This window comes from Brienomyrus brachyistius, unplaced genomic scaffold, assembly GCF_023856365.1.
Source record: "Brienomyrus brachyistius isolate T26 unplaced genomic scaffold, BBRACH_0.4 scaffold102, whole genome shotgun sequence".
NCBI classification, from domain to species: Eukaryota; Metazoa; Chordata; class Actinopteri; order Osteoglossiformes; family Mormyridae; genus Brienomyrus; species Brienomyrus brachyistius.
Window position 1 is genome coordinate 497902 of NW_026042377.1, and position 26073 is coordinate 523974.

A 26073-nucleotide genomic window follows, 5' to 3' on the forward strand; every position below is an offset into this window, starting at 1 on the left:
CGCCGGCTTTGTCACTAGAGATTAGGACCAGCGGTGTGCAATGGATCTTAACATAAAAACTATGTGTAAGTGTAACCAGTGTGGTTTGGTTTTTATATTTTAAACTTATAAAATTTTATACTGGATGTTTGTGTGTATTTCCCTTAAAGAAAGTACCAACTGCTGATGCCTTCTTCCGGGCACCTCAGTTTGCCCCGTGGACAGCGAGACGGTACGTAGTGTTTCGGCGGTCGCGTACAAGGAGTGTATTTTCAGTTATACCGTATAAAGGTTTGTAGCTTTGCTTTTGATTACGTTTGTGAATAATTATTCGTGTGTCGTTTAATGTCGTTTTTGTTAAAATGCATTATTTTGATGGATAGGTGAGCGGGCTTTTTATGTTCTCTGTTAGGAAGAAGACTGTGTGTAACCCCTATGTTCACGTGTTTTAATAATTGTTCTACCCAGATCGGTGGACAATAAGCAAACACCACAAAACACCAGTTAATTGTACGGCGCGATGCGAACACAGCGCAGATCCTGTACCAAGTAGCGTGTGTACAACATGCGGAAAGCCGGAGCGCGCCAACACCCAGAGTGCACGACAACTTTTATTTTAATAGATGTCAGTGCCATTGCTAAGGGAGAATCTGCATAATTTCTATTTTGTTTTAATCCTACCAGCAAACCAGTAATCGGAATGTTTTCGCGCGTTGCAAGATCACCTGCAAGCATCGCTCGAAGCTTTTGCACTTCTTCCCAGAACAATGCCAAGGTGGCAGTGTTGGATGCGTCTAGGGGCATCAGCCAGCCCCTGTCACTGCTCCTGAAGAAGAGTTCCCTGGTCACACAGTAATGGGACACAAGTAAATGATTAGATTACAAGTGAAATCGCTCAGTGCAAGGTTTTTTTTGTTATGCAATTGCTAAGCGATCTAACGCCGTCTCTATTTCAGGTCTGTACCGCCCGACTTTTCCTGGCTCCTCTTCCCGCGCCTCCAGAACCTTCCCACTCCTGTCCGACCTAACCCCGTTCCTCCCTCGTGGGTCTAACTCCTGTCTTCCGTCTGTTTAAGGATTGACCTTTTGGCTTCCTGACCTGCCTGCTCCCGGCTCATCGACAACTCATTTGGATCACGATCATTGTTTTGGCACTTGGTACCGACTGATCTCTGGCTTTGACCCTGCCTGTTCCTTGGACCACGAATTGGCTTTCGGTAATAAACGGATTTTGGTGAAGTACCCTGAGTGTCCTGATGTGAGTGTGATACACGGTCAGAGTCCAAATTTGCTGGGCTGTAATTCGTGCAAAGCCCGTGCCCATGGGTTAAGCTCGAGAAGAAGGTAATGAAAAGTGGAATATAGGCCTGTACTCACCATGCATTATTGTTTTCAGATGTGAGATCCGAGGCAGACAATGAGGGAGATGCTGCTGAAACTGGGTACCAGATGTGGGAGTTCTGTCCTCTTTGAGATCCCAGAGACCAGCATCAAGGTACTGAGTTTAGTCTTAAGGGGTTGGTTTCCCAGAGAGGATTCAGATTAAGACAGGGGTTGGCCCTAGTGTGGAATAGTTAATCATGGTTTTAAAAATGAATACAAAACTCTTGTGTGATCCGAGTAGAAGAATGAAAATAAAATAAAAAATATTTACTTAAAGCAGCGCAATGCAAAAGCATCTCTATGCAAGTCCTCTGTAGTCTGTTGTAAATGGTGGAACATTTGGATTGTTGTCCTCTTCTCATGGAGGATCTGGGCATCCATGCATTTCAGGCAGTTGTGAAGGACAGCTGTCGCAGTGATGACAGTGCAGCAACTTCTTAATTGACACCAAAGTGTTTTCTCAAGGCACTGAAAATGACTCTTCCAAACACCGCGCGTGCTGTACTACAGTGTTTCCCAACCTTTTTTGAATTGTGTACCCCCTGAGAGATTTTCTCATACCACAAGTACCCCCTTTGTCAAATGTGTTGATGATTCAATAAAAGTAGAACGTACAACTGATTATCAAATTTAAAACATTTTATTAAATCTCCATAACTTGAACATTTAATTATTGGGCATTTTATTCTTTTCAGTTTAAATTTAACATAAATATATATGTTGCCACGAAAGTGAATGATAAATCTGAAAATAAATACTAAATTTAAAAAAAAGTAAATAAACCTCCCTTTGTTATACCAAAAGCTGAATGAGTCCCCTTTAAACAGACATTTAAACTTAGAACATCAGGAGCAAAACACTAAAATAAATAACCATATCAGTTTTACTTTGTTTTCATCATTCAACTTAGTTTAGTTTAATGAGACACCTGAGCTTGCTTATCTTTGATAAGCTCTGATAGATCTGGGGGCAGTGTGGAAACAGCTGTTACCAGGCTGTTCTCCACATCCAGTCTATTCCTCTGCTTGGTTTTGATGTGTGTCAAAGCTGAGAAGGTCACCTCACACATATAGGTAGAACCAAAAGGTAAAAGTTCAAACAGTGCATGTTTTCCCAGTTCAGGATATTCCTTCTCCACATCACACCAAAACTCAGTCAATGTCTTCTCAGCAAATGCTATTTTCAGCCCACGGTCAGATGACAAATCCATGAGATGCTCCTGCAGCCTTGCATGAAGGTTGCTGCTGCTCTCACTCACAATGAATGGGTCCCTCACCCAGTCCAGTCTTTCTGAATTTTTTTCAATGTCCTGAAAATACTGGCTAAAATACATGCTGAGTTTGGACAGATGTGCTTTCACCAGTTTGACCACTGGACCCCGGGCAACATCAGTGGTGGCAAGATGGGCATCAAGTAGTGGGAAACAGCTCACATCTCCCTCATCACATTTCCTCTCCCATAGTTCGAGCTTCTTAGTGAATCCTTTCACTCTGTCATACATTTTAAGGATGTGTGACTCCTTCCCCTGAAGTGATTGGTTGAGCTCGTTAAGTTTGGTAAACACATCAACGAGATATGCAAGGCGTGCCACCCAGTTTGCATCCTCAAACACCACAGCAAGAGGATGCAGATGCTCCTTGAGGAACATAAAAACTTCATTGCGAAGCTCATAGAGTCTCAGGAGCGTTTTTCCGCGTGAAAGCCAGCGCACGTCTGTGTGGAGCAATAGCTGTTCGTGCTCTGCGCCATTCTCATGACAGAGAGTTTCAAACAGTCTATGATTCAGTGGTCGGGATTGGATGAAGTTTATCATCTTCACAGCATCATCCATAACAGCACATAAATCAGGACAAACCCTCTTACTAGCGAGTGCTTCACGATGAATAATACAGTGCATCCATTTAATGTCGTTGTTTACCTTTTTGATGTGTCCGAACAGTCCCTTCCCGCTTCCCGTCATCGCAGCCGCACCATCAGTACAGACGTGGCTGCATGTATTCCACTGCAGATCATGTTCTTTGAAAAAGCTGTCTATAACCTGGAACATTTCTCCTCCGGTTGTCTTTCCTGGCAGCTTTTTACAAAATAAAATATGCTCATTTATGTCCGACACATCTTTGTAACGAACGAAAGCCAGGAGCTGAGCATCTCCACTCACATCTGTCATTTCATCCAGCTGCAAAGCGAACTGACCGGCTTGTTTTATTTTCTTCACCACTTGTCCAATAATATTAACTGACATATTGTTGATCCGACGGGACACAGTGTTGTTCGACAGGGGGACTTTTTTTAGTGTGTCAGCTGCTTTCTTGTCAATCATAATTTCAGCCATAACACTAGCTGCAGGGAGAATGAGCTCTTCGACAATTGAGTGTGGCTTTTTTGACTTAGCCACAAGCAGGGATACGGCGTATGATGCCTCCAGTGCTTTGCTTGATACAGACGTAGCTTTCATCATTACAGTCTGACCTGACCTAAATTCCGATAACTTTCGTTTGTAAAAAGCCTCTGTTTTACCGATACTTCCCGAGTGTTTGGTGCTCTGATGTCGTTGTAAATGGGCCGGCTTCATTGCGCTATTTGCTAGGATTTCCCCGCAAAAGAAGCACTGAGGCTGTGGCAGGTCCGCAGACGTAGAAGTGAACCCGAAGAAAATATAATTGTCATTGTACTGCCTAGGTTTACGTTTGGTTTCTATTTTGCGTGTCTTGGGGTCTGCTGAACCCTCTCCTGGATCCAGAGCAACGGGACGTTTCAGCCATTTATCCATATTTGACTGTGGCTGCTTTGACCCGTCAGTGACTTTTGTCTGTCTTGTACTTTCTCTCATGCCCTCTGTCGGTAGCGGAGCGTCGTGCAGATGCACAGCCCTGCTCTAGTCTTTCCGTCATGTAGTTGTTGTTTATGTCTTTTTTTGCTCTTTTCATTGATAAAAGCTGGGTTTGTTATTCATTAAGCAACACATCCCAGATAGATTTTCTTTCTATACCAGGGCACAGCTAATGGAATGGCTGATAATATTTACCCATCATCAGGGAAATTAAATATAAAATTTTTTTCCACGTACCCCCTGTAATGTGCTCGCGTACCACTAGGGGTACGCGTACCCCCGGTTGGGAATCACTGCTGTACTAGACCGCTAGTGTGCATATGAGCCTGGTTGTAGCGACATGGCTCAGCTGTTGATGGGTGAGAGCATGACGTAAACACGAAATTCTAAGCATACCCACTGTCATCAAGCAATATGCCATTCTGATCCCCTCATTGAAGCTGAGTTTACAGAGATGAGTTAAGGGAAATTCATAAATCATGGGTTGCATCAGAACTATTTCAAACCGTGACTGAGAAAGCATTCTTCAGTTAATCTGGATTAAAATACCTTTTTATTCTAGGACTAGGCTTAGTCTGTCTGGTAAACCAGCCCAAAAAGTTTAATGCATGCTGGACTTATTTGTTTCAGAGTGAATATGAGTTATTGCAGTTCAGGTGTGACGGTCAGTGTTGCTTCTATTCACCATAGGCATTCAAGAAGCAAGATGATCGACCTTCATGTGAACAGTTGGGTGAAGGGCAGCCCCACAGAAAGTCCTTCCTATACAGGTCTTTTGCTGGCTTTTCTCTGAGCTGGGATATAAGTATTCTCGGATCGATGGGAAGGACAGTACATGTTTGTCACAGATCCTGCTCTTTTCTATCAATCTGGGGACACTTTACATAATTTTGGGTTGTTGAGGCTATTTTTCTTCTTTAATATGTATGTTTGTTTCATTTTGGTGAAATTGTGAGGGGTTTTATTAGCGCAAGTTTTTAAATTCCTATGGGATTTAGTGATAACTAGAATATCATAGCTGCCTAGTTGAAGGCCTCCATCAAGAAAGGGGATTTGTTTCTGGTCAGAAATTCTCCCAGTCCACATGGTGCACTTCAAGTCAGGTCAAGGGCAACCCCACACGAGGTCCTTCTAACACAGGCTTTCTGCTGGAGTGCATTTTGTAGAATAGAAGTATTCCCGGATTGATGGGAATAAGCAGGATCTGACTGTTGCAAACATGTACTGTCCTGAAATGTGCTTTAAATATAGTCTTACAAATGATTGTTTACGGTGTGATGTTTTTTGGTATGTGTAGCAAAAGAAAATTAGTCTGTACTGCACAATAATAAGACAAGTACTCAGAAGTAGTGTGGTCCAAGTATTAAAACTTGATAGAAATGGTGAAAATAAGATTTTTCTCATATGTGATATATTCCATCTAAACATACGTACCCAAAACCAGACAGGCCCAAGAATTTAATGCCAGTGTTTTCCTGTGTGAGTGAGGTGGGTGACAGTGAATACAGTCTGGAGATGTATATGATTTAACAAGGGATGGAGTAAGTCCATCTTTTATAAGAATTTACTTGATTATAGAGGTACTCAGGCCATGCTGAGAGTTTGAATCAGCTGCAGGACCTGAACTGTAGGCGCCTCCACAGTAAGCTGCCCATCAGGGATTTCTTGTACAGGCCTAAGATGACCAGAAACCCCCACTGCCCCTGGCCCGAGTGCAGTGAGGAAGAAACTATCATGCATGTCTTTTGGGAATGCTTACATGCACAGAGTGTTTGGGGGTTGTGCAGGGCCACAACTTGATCTGACCTACGAGAAGATGAAGAGGAGGGCCCCTGACTTCCATAACCCCTTTGCACTACAGGCCACTTACATTTTTGCCTACTTGTGTATATTCTGATGTACTACACTCAGTCAAAATGACCTGCTATTTACTTATTTGACCACCTGGTGTCACTAATGTTCATCCATTTAGAAAAGCATCGAGCACTGACCGATTTTTCAACACACTTATTTCCCAGAAAGCAACAGGTAGCCACTGAAAGGTTTCGTAAAAGCGGAAATGAAGCCTTTATCTTCATCAGCTGGATTTCACTCGACCAATTTGAAGGCACAAATAGATCATTGAAATGGTTTCCGTCCTGCTGTGATGGTAGATAATTTTATCAAGAAGGAAGTTTTTCTCTTTCGGCATGTATCAGGAAACAACAGACAATCGGTAAAGGGATTTATGTGACACACCTACGTCTGTGGATCATAGAGTCTGGAAAAAAAACCCAGGATGATTAGAAGAACAAAACTAAAAAATAACCAAAACAGTGTTTTAGACACACACTTGCACAGAATTCATTTTAGAGCAAAAAAATTCGCTTAAATGTTCCTTCAGTAACACAGATGAGCGGAGTGGATTGGGAGAGCCATTATCAATAATAGGATCTTTTCCCACACAAAAGTACAGCTGTGTCCCAAGCCTCCCCCTTTCTCCCTCAGTTTCCCCCTAATTTTTGGTTGCCACAGACACGGTCGGGCACAAGGTGTTACTGGTAAGGAAGTACTGGAGCTACTCTTAACACCTTTTCAAATTTCACAGCAGGGCCCCACAATGCGGTGCCCCATTGCCGATCGGAGAGATGTGATGAGCTCCATTGTACCATCAACTTACAGCAGCAGCACTTTTCCCTGTAATATGTTTGATCCAGAGTTCCTCAGAGTAATAATCAGAATTCCTCGGAGTATTACTCAGAGTAATAATCAGAGAACCCCAGAGTAATAATCAGACATTCTCAGAGTATTAATCAGAGATCCTGAGGAATAATAATGTGCATATTTCTGCATCATCATCTTTTAAACTCTCTACTTTTATTATGTGAGCCCCAGTCTGTAATCTCACTTGTGAAGAAAAACATTGTTTCTAAGAAATAAATGAGGGACTAGTGGAAAGTATTATGTACTCGTACATGTTACATTGCTGACAAGAAGCATAATACTTCTCACACTCCTCCACAATCACACAGTCAGACTCCTACAAAGGGGGTAAACTAACCACTAACTCACCTTTCCTCCGGTCCAGAACAAGATCCCCCCCCCTCCCCCCACCAGCTGGTGGACCATCCAGTAACAGAAAGTCTGTTAAGCCAAATACTATCTGGTGCAGTTTTGCAGCTGTCCTTCTGCTACAGGAGTTTTATGTGATAGAGCTTTATAATATGTATTTTACTGTCTGTCCTGGGCTCCAAGTAAATGCCTCATAGTAAATATTAATTTCATAGAACAGAGATTTGTTGTCATGTTGTCACGATATACCACACTTTGTATTTTGAGAGGGACTTACCTCTGAGTTGTTTCCCAAAGAGGTTCAGGATGTTATCTGGCCAGCAGTTGTATGACAACCAAGGAACATCTTAAATCAATACTGTAAAGCAGTGTCTCCCAACCCAGTCCTCTGGGACCCACAGCAGTCCATGTTTTCCCTCCCTGCCAGACAATCCACATTTTTGGCCCAGGGAGCTGGGAGGGAGAAAAAATGTGGACTGTCTGTGCGTCCCAAGGACCGGACTGGGAAACATTGCAATAAAGGATGAATGTATTCATACCGCGCATGTGTCTGTGTGTGTGTGTGTGTGTGTGTGTCACAGGTATACCATATGTTGTGGGGACCCACAATGAGATAAAAACCTGTTATTTTTAAGTTGTGGGGACCAGTCCCCTTAAGGATAACCTCAGTGTAATAAAAATCAGTGACTAAAACTGCCAAAAGACTTGTATTTTGTTTGGTTACTTATGGTCAGGGTTAAGGCTGGGTAGCGGTTAAGGTGGTCATTTTTTATTTTGGTTTTTCCCATAGAAATTAATAGACGGTCCCCACAAATATAGGAGTAAAGGTCTCTCTCTCTCTCTCTCTCTCTCTCTCTCTCGCTCTCTCTCTCTCTCTCTCTCTCTCTCTCTCTTTCTCTCTCTGTGTGAACTTATAAATGCCAAATAGCATAATTTAATTAAAACAATCTCAGGTTAAACAAACCCAGGGAACAAGAGGCATGTGGAAATGAATAAGTAATTGGGATGATCAGTATGATCAGTAACTCTTGTCACTCGCTGAATGACAGACCCTGCCCCCCCCCCCCCAAAAGGTACCAGGGAGGAATAAACAATGCCTCATCTACATTCTGTTGTTCTTCCTCTTTTGGACTCCTCCTTTGGTATCAGAATTGCTGTTCCTTTCATTTTCATGTTTTCATGTTTGTGTGCAAGTGCTAAACAGGGTCATGGCATTAATACATGATCTATGCCTAAATTACAGTCCACTGAGCTTTTAAGTCCCTTCTTACAAGATATACAAAGCTTCTTGCCCTTGTTTGATTTTTATAAGTTAAGTGATGAATAATGATAAATTCTAATTCTGCTTCTTTTTGGGTGAAGTGTTTTGGTGGTTTTTAGTGCATTGTGTGTGAAGCGTGAAGCGTTTTGAAAAAGTGGACATGGTATTGAAACAAGTGTGAAAATGATTGGAAAGAACTGTAAACAGTCAATTACTGTAAATTCACTTCAGGCAAATAAAGCAGAAATACTGGATAGATTAAACTAGCATTCTTAACAAATTAACGCTTAAATGAAAAAACATTTTGGCAAAAAGACTGAATACGGCTCCTCATTCAGTCCTTTTTTTCCCCCTGCAGTGACAGTACTGTTTGTCTCTCTTCTCCCTCCCTCCGTCTCTCCCTCGGTGACATCTCTGTGTGGCCCTGTACCTTGCCAGGCGCTGTGGTCATCGCGTTTGTGGTGTGCTGGCTGCCCTACCACACGAGACGGCTCATGTTCTGCTACGTCACTGAGTGGACAGAGTGAGTGCAGCAGATCAAATCGGTCAAGGTGCTCTTCACGAATACCTGTCCATAAATGACTTATTTTACATATGAAATATTCTAGGCCTGTGATGTTTTCTGTCCTGCCTTTTAGGTAAAAGGAGTCATTCTGCAGGATTGTTTTCAGAAACAAACAAACCACATATGTCACAAGGAATGCTTGGAGCAGAGTGACACTGCAGACCGTAATGTGGTATTATTTTGCTCCACTGCTTTAGGAAGAACCCTTTGGGAGAATAATCAGTCAAACCCAAAGGTCAAGCAAGGTCACCATTTTAATCAGAAGTCTTGTAGGTAATTACACTGACTTTTCAGCTCCTGAGCAGATTGCAGCAATATGTACCAATGCGACAGTATGCTGAAGAGAGAGGGAATCACACACCGCTCATGTTTGAATGCTAGCAGACCCACAGACATCGCTACGCAGTGAACTGTGTCACACGCCACCAATACATGATGCACTGCGGTAGGTCAGTTCGAATAAGGCAAAATGCAAAGCTATTCAGGGAAAGGAATTCACTCTCATTTTCAGTGGTGGATGTCAGATGAAATACTGCAAAATTCCTTCGATCTGTCCATCTTATTACCAAGTTTTGGGTAAAGGGTTGCGGGTTAGTGTGTATATGATGTTTGAAGATCATCATCCATAGGTTACTTATTGAAAAACACACAAGTAACAAGCTAAAAAAAGAGAAAAGAAGTACTTTGAGCACAGTCATACTGTAGCATGTCTGGTGCCTAACTAAATCAATATTCCAATCTGACAGAAGCGCCGAATTTAAAAGGCTGTTAGTAATGGGATTTGGTCAGATTCTCCTGACTAAGAGTGTTGACTGCATATGTTTCCTTTTACAGTTGCCATGGTTTTTCAAATTTCATTCAGCTTTATAGATGATGGGGGGAAAAAAGTGTTCTTAACTCGGACTAAATGAATGCATGCTTGTGAAGGCCGAAGGAAACTTGAGAGGAATTATATAAGATGTTTTATTTTTTACCACAAGTACACTGACTTAGCTTTTAATAATATAATAATACAGGTAAAGGCTGCTGATGAGAGTTACATAAAAGTGCATGATGTTCATATCCTGATTACACAAATGCACTAGCAAGGAACGCAATAAGGAATGGCTTTTTTCCATTCTGCTGAGTTACGCTTGCTTGTTTGGCTGATGGATTTATCCAAAGCAACTTTTTTTAACCGTAAAGCTGAATTTTTTTACTTTAGCAATTGAGGTTGTGTCATTTTCAAGGGTACTGTGGAGAGCCCTTTCAAACAGGACTCATTACAGACATCTCAGCTCCACTGTACTATGGGCAATCAGCCGTGGGTTATAAACTTCCCATGCTTTTGGCACTAAGACCTTGTTCTGTAAAGCTCAATGTCATTGAAGCAGTTTTTCTGTTACTGAAATACTGAATGGATACAGTATTATTGCTGTCTATTACAGCACCTCATTGTGCTTATACTGACACGATAATTACATTGGTTTAATATACTCGGCTGGAAATATTGCTTTTACTGCATAAATGACCATATATTTGTCTAAAAGCGTTTTCTGGCAGTTACAGTATACGGTGTGTAACTAATGTTTCTACTATTATGTAAAATAATAAACTAGACAAGTGGTTCTGTATAGACCTTCTGCATGGATTGATGGGATCAAGCAACATTCCCTTCCTGTCTCTTTTCTCCCACAGCAGCCTATATGACTTCTACCACTACTTCTACATGGTGACAAACGTGCTGTTCTATGTCAGCTCTGTTATCAACCCCATCCTCTACAACCTGGTATCGGCAAACTACAGGCAGATCTTTTTCTCCATGGTAAATTACTTCTGCCTGCCCTGTCACCAGAAGAAGCAGAGACAGGTCCTGACCAGATACTCCAATAGTACCTCCAGCAACCACACCTGCTCTACCAATGTTATCAAGGAGACTGTGTACTGATCTCTGATTAGCTAATGCTAATTAATATCACCTGGCAAGCAAGGGAGGATCATGGCTACAGTAAAATCAAAGCAGCAGAATTAGTCTCAAACTGAATGTGCCAATAACGGTATTCGTTGTTTTTTTTCATCAGCCTTCAGGGAAAGGGGAAGGTAAGAGTCATTTTCATAATTGCCCAAAACGTTAGGCTGTATACACATACTCAGTGATCAAAATATTAATCTCATAGCTTGGTAATTATTTTCAGTTCAGGTGGCCTGTGAATTTTCTTGAGCAGAATTAAGAAAGAAGGACTTTCATTCTATACGCCATTCAGTTCTTTATTTTAGCCTAATAACATAGCATCATGCTATATGTGTATCTATTTAGAATGCCAAAAGGATAATCGTCCTACTCTCTTTGCGGCCAACAAATATTGACGTTTGGAAAATAATCCTAAAATTGTAGAAGGTTGCAAAAGGATTCCACTGTCCGTCAGCGTGACTCATCATTTTTGACATGCACAGAGCTGAAAGAGTACCAGCCTAACAGATCTGGATCCTGAGAACACAAAACAGCACCTTAGACTGCAAACAGAGTCCGTGTCACCTCTGAGAGTCTGAGAGCGGCAGGAAACAGCATGGATGACAGCTACATTATTTCCTTGTTAGCTCAAAAGGGAGCAGGATGCCATGTTGGATATATCACTGTGTTGCACTGTGAAGCTTTGTCAGTCTTCACAGGTGCGTCACCCTTTAAGTGACATTCAGCATAAACCGTTCAGTACAAAAGTAAAAATCTGTTTTCCAAAACAGAAACACTGTGCCCAGTAGATAAAGAGAAATTTTTCATTAAAAACTCCTCTGCAGACGGTTCTAAAGACGGCTGCATTTCCAGTCATGTGTGTTCGCGTCCATCCTAGGCTGTGAATGTTTTTCATCATCATCCAGCTTGTTGATAGTGCATCATCCAAATGTCTCTCAATTCTATTTTTACAGACATCACAGCAAATCAATGTCCCATTACATTTTGCTATATGTGGTTTAAAGCATTGGAAGACTGTGCCCATTTCTTCTTTTATTCAGATTGCTGTAGCAAACCAGCCTCTTGAATTAACCAAACTGGGTCATAACACCGACTGAAAAACAGCAATGTGTTTTCTGTTTCATTTAAATCCACTCCACTAAGAGAATAGAATATGGAGTACAGAATGAAACCAATGTCTTCAATCCCAATTCTTACACATAAATTCTTACACATTAATAATCATACATTTGTTTTTAATTTGTTTCATTCAGCATAATCCTACTGGGAAATACAAAAAGAGAAATTTTTTCATGAAAACAATCATTTTAAAACCATAATTACATGAGAACAGTATGTAACTCCACTTGCTACCATTTACACAAACTTTCATCTTTATCTCCACTTTGATAATTACACAAGATTTATTCAGCATTAAATGAGTCATATATCAAGAACCGTATTCACAGCATCTGCTACAGTATATGAGCAAAGTGTGATTACATCATTATTACATTATTACATGTGAAGGTGAAACCACTCTGGTGAATTTGTATTTTGCTTTTTTTGTGATTGCAGCGTTTGTTGTATTGAAGCTATTCTTGTGAAGTCACGTTGCTTGCATCTGTTACTGAAAAAAGGAATTGTAAATCTGAGCAAGAATTAAATATCTGCTATATATTTATTTATAGACAACAATGAGAACATGTAGACTGCTCAAAAGAATTAAAGGAACGCTTTGAAAACACATCAGATCTCAATGGGAAAAAAATCATACTGGATATCTATGCCAATGTGGACTGGGTAATGTATTAGGAATGAAAGGATGCCACACTGTTTGATGGAAATGAAATTTATCAACCTACAGAGGCTGAATTCAAAGACACCCTGAAAATCTAAGTGAAAGAAATTATGCGGCAGGCCAGTCCATTTTGGAAAAATGTCATTACAGTAACTCAGAATCATAATCAGTAGTTTGTATGGTCCCCACGTGGTTATATGCATGCCTGACAATGTCGAGGCATGGTCCTAATGAGACCACGGATGGTGTCCTGGGGGATCTCCTCCTAGATCTGGACCAGGGCATCCCTGAACTCCTGGACAGTCTGAGGTGCAACCTGCTGGTGTCAGATGGACCGAAACATAATGTCCCTATTATTCTATTATTCACTAGTCCCTAGTGTTCTATTGGATTTAGGTCAGGCGAGCATGGGGATCAGTCAATGGTATCAATTCCTTCATCCTCCAGAAACTGCTGGCATACTTTCCCCACATGAGGCCGGGCATTGTCGTGCAAAAGGAGGAGCCCAGGACCCTCTGCACCAACATAGGGTCTGACAATGGGTCCAAGGATTTCATCCCGATACCTAATGGCAGTCAAGGTGCCATAGTCTAGCCTGTAGAGGTCTGTGCGTCACTCCATTGATATGCCTCCCCAGACCATCACTGACCCACCACCGAACCGGTCATGCTGAACAATTTTACAGGCAGTATAACGTTCTCCACGGCTTCTCCAGACCCCTTCACGTCTGTCACATGTGCTCAGGGTGAACCTGCTCTCATCTGTGAAAAGCACAGGGTGCCAGTGGCAGACCTGCAAATTCTGGTGTTCTATGGCAAATGCCAATCGAGCTCCATGGTGCTGGGCAGTGAGCACAGGGCCCACTAGAGGACGTCAGACCCTCAGGCCACCCTCATGAAGTCTGTTTCTGATTGTTTGATCAGAGACATTCACACCAGTGGCCTGCTGGAGGTAATTTTGTTGGTTCTGACAGTGCTCATCCAGTTCCTCGCATAAAATAGTACGTACCAGCCCTACTGATGGATCCAGCTCTCCTAGAGTAACTGTCTGTCTCCTGCAATCTCCTCCAAACCCTTAAGACTGTGCTGGGAGATACAGTAAACCTTCTGGCAATGGCACATATTGATGCACCATCCTGGAGGGGTTGGACTACCTGTGCAACCTCCATAGGGTCCAGGTATCGCCTCATGCTACCAGGAGCCAAATGCAAAACTAGTGAAAAAACTGTCGGAAAAAGTGAGGAGTGAAAAATGTCAGTGGCCTCCAGCTGTTAAACCATTCTTGTTTTGGGGGCTGTGTCATTGTTTCCCCTCAAGTGCACCTGTTCTTAATTTCATTAACACCAAAGCGGCTGAAACCGATTAACAGCCCCCTCTGCTACTAAACTGACTAGATACATATCCCAGAAGTTTAATTGACTTGATACTAGACTCTGATTAAAAAGAGTTCCTTTAACTTTTTGAGCAGTGTATTCTGATATAAATAACATTCAATAAATAAATGTGTACATGGACATACTTTTTGAGAGTAACGTGATTTTTGTGTTATTGCAATGGTCATACACATGCACGCACGCACACACACACACACACACACAGACGTGAACCTGCATGGCTTTGATGACCTTTTCAAAACTTCCAAGTGACTGATTAGTACCTGGCATTTAATTAAAAGTCATGGGGCTCAAATGACCACAACCAAGGTCAGCAGTATCAACTATTATCGCTCGTCTTTATAAGAATACTGGGTAACTCTTTACTTAAAGCTGTCATCTATAATGCAGTATAATGTTTGGTATAAAAAATAATAAAGCATTACAACATCTTCCTTTGAGAGTCATAAGGCATTATAGTGTTGATTATAATACTTCATAAGCTCAAATGAAGCTCTCATTTATAATGCAGCACAGATATCTTCATAATGTATTATAATGGTCAGTATAATAATGAAGGATGCTTGGTACTTCATTATGAAGGCATAGTGCATTATAAATGAGTGCTTCATAAAGAAGTCATAATGCATAATAATTTTATATTCCTTTTATATATATATATATATATATATATATATATATATATATATATATATATATATATATAGCCATATTTATAATGCTTTATGAATGCATTATAATGTGTCATGTGTTCATAGATTCTTATAGACATGGCATCAGTTCCCTCAGTTCCTACACTACTGAATAAGACATGAAAAACTAGAAAATAAAAAAGAAATATGAGCAGAATATATATAAAGGAAACATATTGTTCTGCATTGTGATTCATTGTTAAAGATGGCCAGAGATTTGCAGCTAAGCATTATCCTTTTCTCTATAACTGACAGGAGATGTACCATTGGAAGAAAACCTTGGAATAAGGAGGGTCAGAGTGACAGATGAGTTCACACACAAGCGCAGCTGCTCCAACCTCAGATCTAAATGAAAAACACAAAACCTGCAATTCTGCTAGCATAATTCCTGCTAGTACTTTCGTCATGCTGTTTAATGGCAGAAACAGTGTTCATTTTGCTTTAAAGAGCCACATTTTATGCCCTGTGCATTACCACTCAGAAGTGTATTCGATACCAATTTGCAGTAAAGCACTTACAACAATTACATACTGGAATAAAGGTGTTTTCATGTATTTCAGTAAAAATGAAAGCAAATATAATTACAGTGGTGAATATATCTTGCATTTCTGCAAGCTGTTCTGTGTGACCGAGGCTTTGGGGTAATGAAGATAATGAAAAGCTGTGCCTGTAGTTTCTTGTCAGATGCTTACAGGCCATACAGTGCCGTCACTTTCAGTTCCGTCCTCGGAAAGTGACCTGTTGTGAGGGCCGCTTATGAGGTCACTTACTTCAAGGTCTGCTGTGATTTAGGGTGACTCTTTGGTGCCCAGACTACAGCTGGTCCAAGTAATGGAGCTAAAATGCAAATAAAACATCTCCAGTAGGAAGTTTTTACCACCTACACCTAACTTTAAATTTTAAAAGGATATAAACCACTAAAAGAAGAAGAATCTAGGGAAATGATGCAATGTTAATGCAGCTAATAATGCTAATAGGATGACATAGTGGTTTGGTGCTTAGGCATGCCTCACAAAGCCAGGTTCGTGGGTTTGATTTCTGCCTCTGGCTCTCTATGTACAAATGGAATCTGAATAGTATCCCACTGTTTATGTAAATCTCCTTCAGTTTCCTCCCACAGTTCAAAAACATCTGGTCAAGAGGTGTCTCTAAATACAGTTACTGTAACTTGTGGCATGACGAGATGTGGTTGTCAGATAACAGAGAACCAGGGAAAGGGTATATACACAGCTGATGAGGTTTAAACAAGGAACAGGTGTGACCACTTAATAAACAAATTAGGACTGACATTAGGGTAGAAGACCGGATGTTCAGCAACATCTGCTGGCCAAACAGGTAGCTTCCTGTACTGGGCAAGCAATCAGTGAAAACTGATGTATAAATAAATAACTATAGAACTGTATTTGTATTGTATTCATATTTTGTTTGAGAATTAAAAATACAAAATACTTTCACGTGAAATGCATTTGTTCCTAGGCCATTTTAAACTTAACATGGGAAAACCCCAAAAGAGTGGTGAATGCATAATATCACACAAGAGAAAGACACCCCTGGACACCAAAGACCACTGGCGTGACTGAGAAACACCTCAGTAATTAAAGTGATTCATTAATGCAGCCAAAATGAGTTCATGTCATAGTTTACGCTAATACTTTCACACCCAGAAATTTATCTTCTAATAATACTTGCTAAATTATTCACAAGTAATATGTGTTTTGTGCCTACAGTGGTGCCTACAGGAGTGTGACACTGGGGGAACAGAATTTGCTTTGGCGGTGGGGTGGGGGCAAATGCAATGTGTATTGTGACATCGCACTGGGCACATATACAATAGTCACATTGTGAAAGGATGGGAGCAAGATGTTACAATTATTTTGAATGATAAAGATTTCATTTAAAATTAGACTTATTTAAAATTTAGTTTCACAACTATATAAAACAGGAATATACATTTTATTAGATGTGTTTTGTCCTCATAAAACACTTAATAGCCTCACTAAAGCTCAGATTCATAATTAATTTTCAGAGAAGGGAGAGGGGGTCCCCCCTGTCCCATCATTTCCAATACCCCTGCTTCCAAAAATTCCAGATTGCTACATTGTTGCTTATCTATATAATTGCATTGCTATATAATTACAGTATGTAAATGTTGTACATGAGTGGTGCAGTGGTTAGATGTGTGCAAATCAAGCCCACCCAAATGTAGTGAAAACACAAGACAGAGGCACCATATAGTGCTTGTGAGGGTCAGCTCAGGGGCAATACCCCTGTTGGGGGCAGCACTGGCAGTGCAGCATAAGTACAAATGCATGTCATAAATGCCTGCTCCTATACAATGACTGATTGGAAGCACATGAATTAAATAATGTACAATGGAATGAAATACACTCTCAGTCAAAAGCTTCTGCACACACTGAGACTTTCTATATTTGCATGTTAGTCACTTAACATCTACCAAAAATACACTCAATATTCTTTGCTAACAAACAAATTTACAGTATGTTCACCATTTGAGTATCTTTATTAGCAAAACAATTTGACTATGGAATCATCACACAACCAAACAGGGTGTCAAATAGTATAAACTAGATCAGATCAAAGGCCAGCACAGATGCAATAATGTGCTTTAAGAATATAGTATAATGAACATTGCTATATGGAAACCAAGGCCAGATCGACACCATAGCCTGAATGCAGGCTGGATCAAAACAGAGTTAAAGTTACTTCCCTATTGAAAAAGTGTATGTATATTAGCAAAAACAGATCAACTCAATCATATACTATGTTTGGCAATTGTCGACATGAAGCAGAACTGATGCAGAATACAATAAACAGTTTTGACTTACCTAAAACTGCTGACAATATTATTTTCTTGAACAATCATCTCAATTTGAAATAGTGACAATAGCACTGAAGATGTGTATGACAAAAAAACAAATGTTATCTGGATAGCGGAGACCTAAAGACCATTACTCTGCAATTGTAAACAATTTAGCTGTGTTTTTAACAGTTTGTTACTCAGTTAGTATACCTACTGTGTAGGAATTAGAAGGTACTACACAGGCATGCACCTGCAACATACACAAAATGCATTTCTTTCAGTCCCGAAACACATTTCATCCACAGAGTGATGTTCTTCCATTCAGTTCCAGTCCCAGTCCATTTCGAAGGAGATGTTGCATCCCTAGTTTGCGTATTTACGTAGTTGCTTACGTGTATAAGCTCTAAAACCCAGGGAATAAATCTCACTGTTGCTAAGGGAGAATCTACAGAATTCTCATTTTGTTTTCAGCTTACTAGCAAAGCAGTACTCTCTCGCATCAGAATGTTCTCTTGCATCGCCAGATCAGCTGCGAGCATTGCAATACAATGCCGGGAGCAAAACAAAGGTGGCAGTGTTGGGTGCGTTTGGGGGCATCAGCCAGCCCCTGTCACTGCTCCTGAAGAAGAGTCCACTGGTCAGCCAGCTCTCACTAAACGATGTTGTCCACACCCTCGGAGTAGCTGCAAACCTCAGCCACATCGAGACCAGGACCCAGGTCACTGGCATGGTATGACCTCTTTGATACCAACGCCTCCATCGTGGCCACCCTGGCTGATGCCTGTGCCCGCAACTGCCCTGAAGCGATGATATGTATAATTACCAACCCAGTAAACTCCACTGTTCCCATAGCTTCAGAGATTCTTAAGAAGCATGGAGTTTACAACCCTAAGCGGGTGTTTGGTGTGACGACTCTAGACATCGTCAGGGCTAACACCTTCGTGGCCTAACTCACGGAACTGAATCCTGCTCATGTCAACGTCCCTGTAGTTGGTGGCCATGCGGGCAAGACCATAATTCCTCTGTTATCTCAGTGCACTCCCAAAGTGGAGTTCACTGAGGATACGTTTGCTGCCTTGACGCACCGTATCCAAGAAGCAGGCACTGAGGTCGTGAAGGCTAAGGCTGGGGCAGGCTCTGCCACCCTCTCCATGGCGTATGCAGGGGCTAGGTTCGCCTTGTACCTGCTGGATGCCATGAATGGCAAAGAGGGGGTCAAGGAATGTGCATTCGTCAGGTCAGAGGAAGGCAAATGCACATATTTCTCCACCCCTCTCCTCCTCGGCACCAACGGAGTGAAGAGGAACTTGGGCCTTGGAAAGCTTTCCGCATTCGAGGAAAAACTTGTGGTGGAAGCACTGAATGGACTAAAGGCCTCCATCAGGAAGGGGGAGGACTTTGTCAGAGAAACAGCAGCTCAAGGAGAAGCACAGTAAAAAGTGCAATGGAGTCATTTCAAAATTTCTGGGATTTAAAAGAGAAGGATTGACAATCGTTTCAAATGGGAAAAAAATTACTACTGAAAGAGGAGTGTGAAGGTAACCTCTGTGGGAGAAGGCTAAAGATTTGAATGAATTGACAGGACCCACAGAGTAATTGAAAGGTAGTGTATTTTATTGTTGTTGCTTTGAAATGTTCACAGTTAAATTATTATAAAAGTCCATTATTATTTCCGAGCTATGACCCTCCACGAAATACTCTTGGATAAGTTTATCCATCATGGATGAGCATATGAAAACACTATATTAGACACAAGAAAATCCACTGCATTTATACACTTTGGTGTCATGTTTTACACAATGACTGATTAATGAACAATGTAAGAAACTGAAATTGGTTAATGGCTCTTTTTAAATTTTCTTCTTTCCTTTAGTGTTTATGATGAAGGTCCAGTGGCTGGAGTTTTAAAACTTTTACAAAATGGCACCCTAAGTAGTTCTTTTTTCTACCTTTGTTACTGTATTTCATTCAACATATGACGCATGCTTTTTAGGTGGTATTCTTAGTAATAATTTACAGTGCAGCACAGAAATCCATCTTAAAGAAAAAGACAAAAATATACCTTCCTCTTGAAGACTCCTTTAAAACTGAACATTTCTGCCACACAAGCCACAGTATGATAGGACAGGCTCAAGACTTATTCCACAAAATGGACAACACATAATCTGGTATAAGACAAAGGGAAAGGGCAAAGTTTAAGCTATATATTATGGCAGCTTGCTGTGTAAAGTTGAAAAAGTAGTATCCATCAGAGAGATATTACCTGGTACATTGAGCTTAATTTTGCTCCGCTTCTGACGTCATAAGCGTGAACGTGAACTATATATGTCTGGTGTTTTTTTTATTAGTCTAAATGCGCACAAATGTAGCCTAAACGATTGTCCAACAGGAATCATAATTAAAAGAAGCCTGTATGTTAACAGCAAGTCATCCGATAAATTACAGAGTTCAATTCTAGCGTCAGGTACTAGTAACGGCACACGGGCTCGGACTGGGAAGAAAATTCGGCACAACATACGTGGGGCAATATCAGGTTATTTATAATATGAGCTAAGCAACTGATATTAATTCGGCCTTTTATAATCAATTATTTCATTCCTTGTTATTAAAACTGCATGGTACATTAGTGCTCACTAGTGTTCACTGTAGCATTTGTGGCTACCCTATGGAAATAGCCTATATGTTTAGAAAAGCCACGTACACAAAATCCATTTCTTTCACTCCCGAAATTTATTTCGTCCACAAAGTGACGTTCTTCCATTCCGTTCCAGTCCGTTTCCAAGGAGATGTTGAATCCCTAGTTAGCGTTTTATGTGTTTGCTTACGTGTATAAGTTCTAGAACCTAGGCTGGGTATAAATCTCGTTGGTGCTAAGGGAAAGTCTGTAGAATTCTCATTTCGTTTTCAGTCCACCAGCAAAGTAGTACTCCCGCGTAATGTTCTCCTGCATCGTCAGGTCAGCTGTGAGCATTGCTCGCAGCTTCTGCATCTCTTCCCAGAGCAACACAAAGGTGGCAGTGATGGGTGCATCGGCCAGCCCCTGTCACTGCTCCTGAAAAAGAGTCCCCTGGTCAGCCAGCTCTCACTTTATGACGTTGTCCACACCCTCGGAGTGGCTGCAGACCTCAGCCATATCGAGACCAGGGCCCAGATCACTGGCTACGTCGGCCCAGAGCAACTCCCGCAAGCTCTGAAGGGGAGTGAAGCTGTCCTCATTCCTGCTGGAGTGCCCAGGAAGCCTGGGATGACACGGGATGACCTCTTTGAGACCAACGCCTCCATCGTGGCCACCCTGGCTGATGCCTGTGCCCACAACTGCCCTGACGCAATGTTGTGCATAATCACCAACCCAGTTAACTCCACTGTTCCAATTGTTTCGGACATCCTAAAGAAGCATGGAGTTTACAACCCTAAGCGGGTGTTTGGTGTGACAACTTTGGACATCGTCAGGGCTAACACCTTCGTGGCAGAACTCACAGGACTGGATCCAGCACGTGTCAGTGTTCCCGTAGTTGGTGGCCATGTGGGCAAGACTATCATTCCTCTGTTATCTCAGTGCACTCCCAAAGTGGAGTTCACTGAGGATACGTTTGCTGCCTTGACGCACCGTATCCAAGAGGCAGGCACTGAGGTCGTGAAGGCTAAGGCTGGGGCAGGCTCTGCCACCCTCTCCATGGCGTATGCAGGGGCTAGGTTCGCCTTGTACCTGCTGGATGCCATGAATGGCAAAGAGGGGGTCAAGGAATGTGCATTCGTCAGGTCAGAGGAAGGCAAATGCACATATTTCTCCACCCCTCTCCTCCTCGGCACCAACGGAGTGAAGAGGAACCTGGGCCTTGGAAAGCTCTCCGCATTCGAGGAAAAACTTGTGGCGGAAGCATCAAAAGAACTAAAGGCCTCCATCAGGAAGGGAGAGGACTTTGTGAGAGAAAGGGCAGCTCAAGGAGAAGCACAGTAAAAACTGCAATGGCTAATGATATTGGATGAACTGACAGGACCCACAGAGTAATTGAAAGGTAGTGCATTTTATTGTTGTTGCTTTGAAATGTTCACAGTAAAATTATTATAAAAGTCCATTATTATTTCCGAGCTATGACCCTCCACGAAATACTCTTGGATAAGTTTATCCATCATGGATGAGCATATGAAAACACTATATTAGACACAAGAAAATCCACTGCATTTATACACTTTGATGTCATGTTTTACACAATGACTGATTAATGAACAATGTAAGAAACTGAAATTGGTTAATGGCTCTTTTTAAATTTTCTTCTTTCCTTTAGTGTTTATGATGAAGGTCCAGTGGCTGGAGTTTTAAAACTTTTACAAAATGGCACCCTAAGTAGTTCTTTTTTCTACCTTTGTTACTGTATTTCATTCAACATATGACGCATGCTTTTTAGGTGGTATTCTTAGTAATAATTTACAGTGCAGCACAGAAATCCATCTTAAAGAAAAAGACAAAAATATACCTTCCTCTTGAAGACTCCTTTAAAACTGAACATTTCTGCCACACGAGCCACAGTATGATAGGACAGGCTCAAGACTTATTCCACAAAATGGACAACACATAATCTGGTATAAGACAAAGGGAAAGGGCAAAGTTTAAGCTATATATTATGGCAGCTTGCTGTGTAAAGTTGAAAAAGTAGTATCCATCAGAGAGATATTACCTGGTACATTGAGCTTAATTTTGCTCCGCTTCTGACGTCATAAGCGTGAACGTGAACTATATATGTCTGGTGTTTTTTTGATTAGTCTAAATGCGCACAAATGTAGCCTAAACGATTGTCCAACAGGAATCATAATTAAAAGAAGCCTGTATGTTAACACCAAGTCATCCAATAAATTACAGAGTTCAATTCTAGCGTCAGGTACTAGTAACGGCACACGGGCTCGGACTGGGAAGAAAATTCGGCACAACATACGTGGGGCAATATCAGGTTATTTATAATATGAGCTAAGCAACTGATATTAATTCGGCCTTTTATAATCAATTATTTCATTCCTTGTTATTAAAACTGCATGGTACATTAGTGCTCACTAGTGTTCACTGTAGCATTTGTGGCTACCCTATGGAAATAGCCTATATGTTTAGAAAAGCCACGTACACAAAATCCATTTCTTTCACTCCCGAAATTTATTTCGTCCACAAAGTGACGTTCTTCCATTCCGTTCCAGTCCGTTTCCAAGGAGATGTTGAATCCCTAGTTAGCGTTTTATGTGTTTGCTTACGTGTATAAGTTCTAGAACCTAGGCTGGGTATAAATCTCGTTGGTGCTAAGGGAAAGTCTGTAGAATTCTCATTTCGTTTTCAGTCCACCAGCAAAGTAGTACTCCCGCGTAATGTTCTCCTGCATCGTCAGGTCAGCTGTGAGCATTGCTCGCAGCTTCTGCATCTCTTCCCAGAGCAACACAAAGGTGGCAGTGATGGGTGCATCGGCCAGCCCCTGTCACTGCTCCTGAAAAAGAGTCCCCTGGTCAGCCAGCTCTCACTTTATGACGTTGTCCACACCCTCGGAGTGGCTGCAGACCTCAGCCATATCGAGACCAGGGCCCAGATCACTGGCTACGTCGGCCCAGAGCAACTCCCGCAAGCTCTGAAGGGGAGTGAAGCTGTCCTCATTCCTGCTGGAGTGCCCAGGAAGCCTGGGATGACACGGGATGACCTCTTTGAGACCAACGCCTCCATCGTGGCCACCCTGGCTGATGCCTGTGCCCACAACTGCCCTGACGCAATGTTGTGCATAATCACCAACCCAGTTAACTCCACTGTTCCAATTGTTTCGGACATCCTAAAGAAGCATGGAGTTTACAACCCTAAGCGGGTGTTTGGTGTGACAACTTTGGACATCGTCAGGGCTAACACCTTCGTGGCAGAACTCACAGGACTGGATCCAGCACGTGTCAGTGTTCCCGTAGTTGGTGGCCATGTGGGCAAGACTATCATTCCTCTGTTATCTCAGTGCACTCCCAAAGTGGAGTTCACTGAGGATACGTTTGCTGCCTTGACGCACCGTATCCAAGAGGCAGGCACTGAGGTCGTGAAGGCTAAGGCTGGGGCAGGCTCTGCCACCCTCTCCATGGCGTATGCAGGGGCTAGGTTCGCCTTGTCCCTGCTGGATGCCATGAATGGCAAAGAGGGGGTCAAGGAATGTGCATTCGTCAGGTCAGAGGAAGGCAAATGCACATATTTCTCCACCCCTCTCCTCCTCGGCACCAACGGAGTGAAGAGGAACCTGGGCCTTGGAAAGCTCTCCGCATTCGAGGAAAAACTTGTGGCGGAAGCATCAAGTGAAATAAAGGCCTCCATCAGGAAGGGGGAGGACTTTGTGAGAGAAAGGGCAGCTCAAGGAGAAGCACAGTAAAAAGTGCAATGGCTAATGATATTGGATGAACTGACAGGACCCACAGAGTAATTGAAAGGTAGTGTATTTTATTGTTGTTGCTTTGAAATGTTCACAGTAAAATTATTATAAAAGTCCATTATTATTTCCGAGCTATGACCCTCCACGAAATACTCTTGGATAAGTTTATCCATCATGGATGAGCATATGAAAACACTATATTAGACACAAGAAAATCCACTGCATTTATACACTTTGGTGTCATGTTTTACACAATGACTGATTAATGAACAATGTAAGAAACTGAAATTGGTTAATGGCTCTTTTTAAATTTTCTTCTTTCCTTTAGTGTTTATGATGAAGGTCCAGTGGCTGGAGTTTTAAAACTTTTACAAAATGGCACCCTAAGTAGTTCTTTTTTCTACCTTTGTTACTGTATTTCATTCAACATATGACGCATGCTTTTTAGGTGGTATTCTTAGTAATAATTTACAGTGCAGCACAGAAATCCATCTTAAAGAAAAAGACAAAAATATACCTTCCTCTTGAAGACTCCTTTAAAACTGAACATTTCTGCCACACGAGCCACAGTATGATAGGACAGGCTCAAGACTTATTCCACAAAATGGACAAAACATAATCTGGTATAAGACAAAGGGAAAGGGCAAAGTTTAAGCTATATATTATGGCAGCTTGCTATGTAAAGTTGAAAAAGTAGTATCCATCAGAGAGATATTACCTGGTACATTGAGCTTAATTTTGCTCCGCTTCTGACATAAGCATAAGCGTGAACTATATATGTCTGGTGTTTTTCTGATTGAGCAAACTCTTTTTTGTGTTTTTGTGTGCATGTCCGATACATCTGTAGTTTGTATACCTTTAAACATTAACAAAAACAGTTAATGTCTTTTCTTTAAAATTTACAAGTCTATTTCTGTCTGTTTTTTCGCGATAAGTTAGTAAACGACTAAGTTAGGGTGCTTTGGGGTTTGGTCACACATTGCGATCAGCAACCTAAAGTTAAACTCTAAAGCCCCCCGACCTCCGGGGTGTGTGTGTTTGTGTGCATGCGCGTGAATAAACATTTACTGAAAAACGTATTTATTAAAATAACTAAGACTTTATTCCATCAAAGTTTTTAAAAATGTGTTTTGATGCTTGTCACTAAATGCTGCTTAATAGTACCTAACCGGGGCTGCTCCCCCAGAGACAGTTGCTAGTGCATATAATTTCACACCTAAAACATGACAGGGCTTTTGCCGTTAGAAAATAACACATTTACTTAAAATAACACATTGACAAAGACGACAAATATTTTTTATCCCTTAAATTATTAAAATAACTAAGGTATTAGTCTAACAGAGTTTTTTAAATGTTTTTGAAGTAAGTAGCTAAATACCGCTCACCATAGTCCCTATCCGGGACTACGGTGCCATCTCCAAATCGAACGGACTCCTTGCGGTGCCTTGTTTTATGAATTCTGCTTGAAAACTTTGTCAGTTACCTTCCATATTGGAATCTTGAAGATGTTTTTGATGTATGTTGCTAAATACCGCTCACTAGTATAAATTATTAAATTAATAATGCACCGGGTGCATTTTATTGAAAATAAAACTAACGAAATACAACTAAATTATTTTATTAATGAAATCTTATTGGCTTAAAACTTTATACTAATTTGTCATACGCCCGTTTAAGTTACGGCACTTTACCCTGCTGATTAAGCAATTGAAGTTAGATACTTCATCCAGCCCCACAGGCCCTCAGCGGGGCGCCCGGGGCTATGCTAGAGTCCCAGAGCTGTGGTGTTAGACATCGACTTTTATTTCAATTAGAAATATGTTATTTTGTACTATTTACGAATAAAACAGATTAACAAATAGAGGTAATGTGCTTTCTGCCGGGGGTGGGAATGCTGTCTGTCTGCTTCTCACACTCAGGACCAGCGGTTAAACGAGATGTTACAGGCACTCTGCAACAATTTGTCAACCGGCAGCCATTTTGTTTCATTGACGCT

General features: G+C 41.4%; 5 protein-coding genes and 1 pseudogene across 5 annotated transcripts in view; all 6 read left to right on the forward strand.

Annotated features, from left to right (window-relative positions):
- LOC125727545 (neurotensin receptor type 1-like) overlaps positions 1 to 10831 on the forward strand; it is a 131867-nt gene extending 121036 nt beyond the window's left edge. Inside the window, exon 5 of the transcript XR_007388796.1 lies at positions 10747 to 10831. The gene's annotated coding sequence lies outside the window, so the exon portion shown is untranslated. The remainder of the gene's footprint in view (positions 1 to 10746) is intronic.
- LOC125727556 (malate dehydrogenase, mitochondrial-like) overlaps positions 1 to 24373 on the forward strand; it is a 115372-nt gene extending 90999 nt beyond the window's left edge. The window contains exon 2 of the mRNA XM_049004361.1: positions 24136 to 24373. The gene's annotated coding sequence lies outside the window, so the exon portion shown is untranslated. The remainder of the gene's footprint in view (positions 1 to 24135) is intronic.
- The window catches only part of LOC125727555 (malate dehydrogenase, mitochondrial-like), a 112959-nt gene extending 88586 nt beyond the window's left edge, over positions 1 to 24373 (forward strand). The window contains exon 2 of the mRNA XM_049004358.1: positions 24136 to 24373. The gene's annotated coding sequence lies outside the window, so the exon portion shown is untranslated. The remainder of the gene's footprint in view (positions 1 to 24135) is intronic.
- Positions 680 to 19142, forward strand: LOC125727538 (malate dehydrogenase, mitochondrial-like; annotated as a pseudogene).
- Positions 20643 to 21664, forward strand: LOC125727539 (malate dehydrogenase, mitochondrial-like). Its single transcript, XM_049004337.1, is given in 3 exon segments — positions 20643 to 20730; positions 20733 to 21056; positions 21183 to 21664. Coding segments are annotated over 3 exon segments (894 nt in total).
- On the forward strand, positions 23056 to 24373 carry LOC125727550 (malate dehydrogenase, mitochondrial-like). The gene is given in 3 exon segments (XM_049004353.1): positions 23056 to 23143; positions 23146 to 23469; positions 23596 to 24373. Coding segments are annotated over 3 exon segments (894 nt in total). The 3' UTR covers positions 24078 to 24373.
- Positions 24374 to 26073: the final 1700 nt, after the last annotated feature.